This window comes from Squalius cephalus (genome assembly GCF_949319135.1).
Source record: "Squalius cephalus genome assembly, chromosome: 11".
Lineage (NCBI taxonomy): Eukaryota > Metazoa > Chordata > Actinopteri > Cypriniformes > Leuciscidae > Squalius > Squalius cephalus.
The window spans coordinates 3,700,765-3,705,764 of NC_137132.1; the positions used below are offsets into that span (position 1 = coordinate 3,700,765).

General features: G+C 38.2%; 1 protein-coding gene across 1 annotated transcript in view; it reads left to right on the forward strand.

The window, feature by feature from the left end:
* The window catches only part of LOC307167514 (interleukin-1 receptor accessory protein-like), a 37,399-nt gene that overhangs the window by 25,435 nt on the left and 6,964 nt on the right, over positions 1–5,000 (forward strand). Inside the window, exons 7-11 of the mRNA XM_079886678.1 lie at positions 578–743; positions 1,642–1,713; positions 1,804–1,942; positions 3,375–3,523; positions 4,849–4,992. Coding sequence (XP_079742804.1) covers positions 578–743; positions 1,642–1,713; positions 1,804–1,942; positions 3,375–3,523; positions 4,849–4,992 — 670 coding nt within the window. The remainder of the gene's footprint in view (positions 1–577; positions 744–1,641; positions 1,714–1,803; positions 1,943–3,374; positions 3,524–4,848; positions 4,993–5,000) is intronic.

A 5,000-nucleotide genomic window follows, 5' to 3' on the forward strand; every position in this document is an offset into this window, starting at 1 on the left:
TTCCAACTTAAACTGTGGTAAATCTTGAATGCTTTAGAGCGACAGACTTCAGTTTGATCTCTTTTCAAAGACGACACATGACAGATTATTGCTGGAGTGAAAAAAGTTTTAAAAAATGGACTTAAAAAAAAGTTACGTTTATTGTTATTATTTACATTTTTTATATGAAATCTATATTTTCTAAAACATGCTTTACTCTAAAACTGTGAGAAAATCAATAAATCTAAACAAGTTGTGTTCAAAATGTAAGCCTGATATCTCAAAAAATGAGCTTTCAGTGAGATGTGGTTCGGCTGCAGTACCAAACGCTTCCACTAGAGGAAATTCGTCTCACATTCGTTTCCAATCCGCTCGTTTTTAAACCGCGAGGAGCACAAGTGTGACTAATTATTTATTTTGTTATGTGAGAAGACTGTGGTGATTTTAGAAACATGAAACTAGATCAGCGTAGGTCAAATACACAGTTTAGCTTCATTAAACACAGACATCTGACCACAGAATGCCACTGTCGACCAATCAGAATCAAGTATTGTATTGTCATCTGCCTTCACACATGACCTTTGCCCTCTCTCTGCAGTTATGCAGGTCTGATGTGTTCAGTAGAGACAGAGAGGTGAAAGGAGATGATCTGGTGATCTACCGGATGTATGTCATGTACGCTGGCCTTTACACATGTGTGGTTTCATATCAGATGAACGGACGCACTCTCCAGTTCACGCGCGCCATCAACATCACAGCTGTTGGTAAGACCTTCTCATCTCAAGATCATTCTGAGTCCTGCGAGCGATCAGATCAGCTCTAACTTCATATTTGTGGTGCAAAACATATAAAACACAACGTTTTATGTGTAGAAGGAGATTAGTAAGGCATAAAGTTTTTCCCAGCCAGTGTTATTTTAGTATCGTCAATGTACCGTTATCGTATTTATTGAATTAGTGTTCATTTTATATTTTCGTTTTTCATTTAAAAAATAAGTTTTAGTTTTTTTTTTTTTTTTTTTTTATTGTCTGTTTAATTTTTATCATTTTAAATTTCAGTTTTAGTCATTTTATTAGTTCGACTTAAACTAAACTACCTTAAATCAGAAATGTTGCCTTTGTGGACCTAGCTGAAATAAAATACACTCCCGTTCAAAAGTTTGGGGTCAGTATATGTGTGTGTTTTTTTAAAAGAAATTAATACTTTTATTAATCTAGGACGCATTAAATTGATCAAAAGTGACAGTAAAGACATTTATAATATTCTATTTTAAATAAATGCTGTTTTTTTCATCGAAGAATCCTGAAAAATCAAATGTATCACAGTTACTTTCGACAAAAATGTGAACTTTTCAACACTGATAATAATCATAAATGTTTCTTGAGCATCAAATCATCATATTAGACTGATTTCTGAAGGATCATGTGACACTGAAGACTGGAGTAATGATGCTGAAAATTCAGCTTTGATCACAGGAATAAATTACAGTTTAACATATTAATTCACTTAGAAAACAGTCATTCTAAACTGTAATAATATTTCACTGTTTTTACTGTATTTTTGATCAAATAAATGCAGCCTTTCAAAAACATTTAAAATTCTCACCGACCCCATACGGTGTAAGTTTAAGGGTTTTTCTTTAACATACTTTCTCTCTTGTAGTTCCCGACCTCGGCAGTAAAGTTCCCAGAATCCTGAATCCGGCGAGCGATCAGATCTACACAGTGACTCTGGGTGAGCGTCTTCTCCTTTCTCTACTTTTGCTGTGTTTTCTGGGATATGCATCAGTGAGATTAGTTATTAAATGTTGTGTTGTCATTTCAGGAGATCAAGCGACGCTGTCCTGTCGGGTGATTCTGCCGCACCTGTACACAGAAAAGCAGGAGATCTGGTGGACCATCGATAACAAAACTGTGGAGCAACTCGCCGACCCGCGATTCAGCTCCCCTGAGGCCACGCAGGAGTGTGTGACCAGAGCTATTACACTTTACTAAAACTAAAACTTTGTTACTTTAACTGAAAAAAATGGAGAAACGCTATTGAAAGTGGATCGGACCGAGCAGCGCAACACACTTGTAGCCAATCAGCAGTAGTGGGCGTGTCCACTCATGATGGGGAGGAGAGAGTGAGCCAATCAGCAGTAGGGGGCGTGTCCTCTCATGATGGGGAGGAGAGAGTGAGCCAATCAGCAGTAGGGGGCATGTTCAGTCATGATGGGGGAGGAGAGAGTGAGCCAATCAGAAGTAGGGGTCGTGTCCACACATGATGGGGAGGAGAGAGTGAGCCAATCAGCAGTAGGGGGCGTGTCCACTCATGATGGGGAGGAGAGAGTGAGCCAATCAGCAGTAGGGGGCGTGTCCACTCATGATGGGGAGGAGAGAGTGAGCCAATCAGCAGTAGGGGGTGTGTCCACTCATGATGGGGGAGGAGAGAGTGAGTCAATCAGCAGTAGGGGGCATGTCCACTCATGATGGGGAGGAGAGAGTGAGCCAATCAGCAGTAGGGGGCGTGTCCACTCATGATGGGGGAGGAGAGAGTGAGTCAATCAGCAGTAGTGGGCGTGTCCACTCATGATGGGGAGGAGAGAGTGAGCCAATAAGCAGTAGTGGGCGTGTCCACTCATGATGGGGAGGAGAGAATGAGCCAATCAGCAGTAAGGGGGTGTGTCCACTCATGATGGGGAGGAGAGAGAGTGAGCCAATCAGCAGTAGGGGGCGTGTCCACTCATGATGGGGAGGAGAGAGTGAGCCAATCAGCAGTTGGGGGGTGTGTCCACTCATGATGGGGAGGAGAGAGTGAGCCAATCAGCAGTAGGGGACGTATCCACTCATGATGGGGAGGAGAGAGAGTGAGCCAATCAGCAGTAGGGGGCGTGTCCACTCATGATGGGGAGGAGAGAGTGAGCCAATCAGCAGTTGGGGGGTGTGTCCACTCATGATGGGGAGGAGAGAGTGAGCCAATCAGCAGTAGGGGGCGTGTCCACTCATGATGGGGGAGGAGAGAGTGAGAGATGATAAAGAGACATCCACTTGCGTTGCGTGTTCATGCATTTTGGGGGAGGAGCGGTGAAGGGTTTTTGTGTTCGTGTTTGTGACGATTTCAAATATCAACAGCGTTTCTCAGAAATCACTCACTGCACCATTAAGTGAACTAAAATAACATTTTATTTTAGCTAGCTGCCTAAGCAACATTTCTCATTTTCATTTAATTTGGTTATTTGATGTTCTAAAATAACCAAAACTAAAACTGTAAAAGAAAATAATAATAATAATAAAAATGACAAAAAAAGTAACCAAATTACTCAAATGAATATTAAATCAGAAAATATAAAAATAAAAAGTATTTAAAAATATTAATATATATTGTTCTGTGCTTTATTGACTGTGTGTGTGTAGGCCTGATTCGTTTTATTACGGCGATGAGGTAAAAGAACGAGTCCTGCATGTGATGGATTTTTCCTCTGATGACCTGCAGAGGGAGTTTAACTGCTCCGCCAGAAACAGCCGCGGCTTCAACACCAGCAGAGCCGTTCTCCAGAGCAAACGTAACTACACACGCTAACACACTCTGGGTCCAAAATATACATCCTCCATTGTCATTTATTTTTAAGTTTGGTCTCGGTACAATTTTTCTTAAAGAAGTCTCTTCTGCTCACCAAGGTGGCATTTATTTGATGAAAAATACAGTAAAAACTGCTAAATATTATTACAGTTTAAAAATAACATATATATAGTAAAGTGATTATTCCTGTGACCATTACTCCAGTCTTCAGTGTCACATGATCCTTCAGAAATCAGTATAATATGATGAGTTGATGCTCAAGAAACATTTATGATTATTATCAATGTTGAAAATAGTTCATATTTTTGTGCAAACTGTGATACATTTTATTTTTCAGGATTCATGATAAATAGAAAGTTCAAAAAGAACAGCATTTATTTACAGTAGACTCTTTTGTAACATTATAAATGTCTTTACTGTGACTTTTGATCAATTAAATGCGTCCTTGATCAATAAAAGTGTTAAGTTTAACCTTTGAATAGTAGGGAATCTGTCGCCACCTGGAGTTTTATGGAGAAACAAACTAACTTCAGGCCGACTTGATAAAATCTGCTGGTTTTTCATTAGATACTGTATTAAATTAATATATATATATATATATATATATATATATATATATATATATATATATATATATATTAGGGCTGTTAAACGATTAATCACGATTAATCGCATTCAAAATAAAAGTTTTTTTTACATAATACATGTGTGTGTACGGTGTATAATTATTTTCTATATATAAATACGCACACATGCATGTATATATTTAAGAAATATTTGCATGTATATACTGTGTATATATATTTATATTATGTATAATTTATATTATATATAAATATTTTATATATAAATAACACATTTTCTTAAATATATATATATATGCATATGTGTGTATTTATATATAAAAAATAATTATACACCGTACACACACATAAATTATGTAAACACAAACTTTTATTTTGGATGCGATTAATCGTGATTAATCGTTTGACAGCCCTAATATATATATATATATATATATACAAAAACCATTGGGCACTTGCTGTATGTTTGTTTTGGACCCTGTATACCCATAATGTTTATTTTGGAAGCAAATCTTGACACATTTTTAGTCTCATTATTATTTTAGCATTGTTTTTGCCGAGTCATTAATGCTCTTGGCAGATGCTTTTATAAGTGACTTTAACTATGTGTTCCCTTGCCATGCCAGCTGAGATCTAGAAGCATTAGTAGCTAGATTTGACCAGAGAAATGTGTATTTGATGTGTGTGTGTGTGTGTGTGTGTGTGTGTGTGTGTGTGTGTGTAGCGTACATCCCCACTCTAGAGCTGGGCTGTGGTTTAGGTGTGACTCTGGCGCTCATGTTGATGATGTTCGTGGTCTATCACGTGTTCTGGCTCGAGCTTCTGCTGCTCTACCGCTCCTGGTTCGGCTCGGATGAGAGATACACAGGTGAGAAC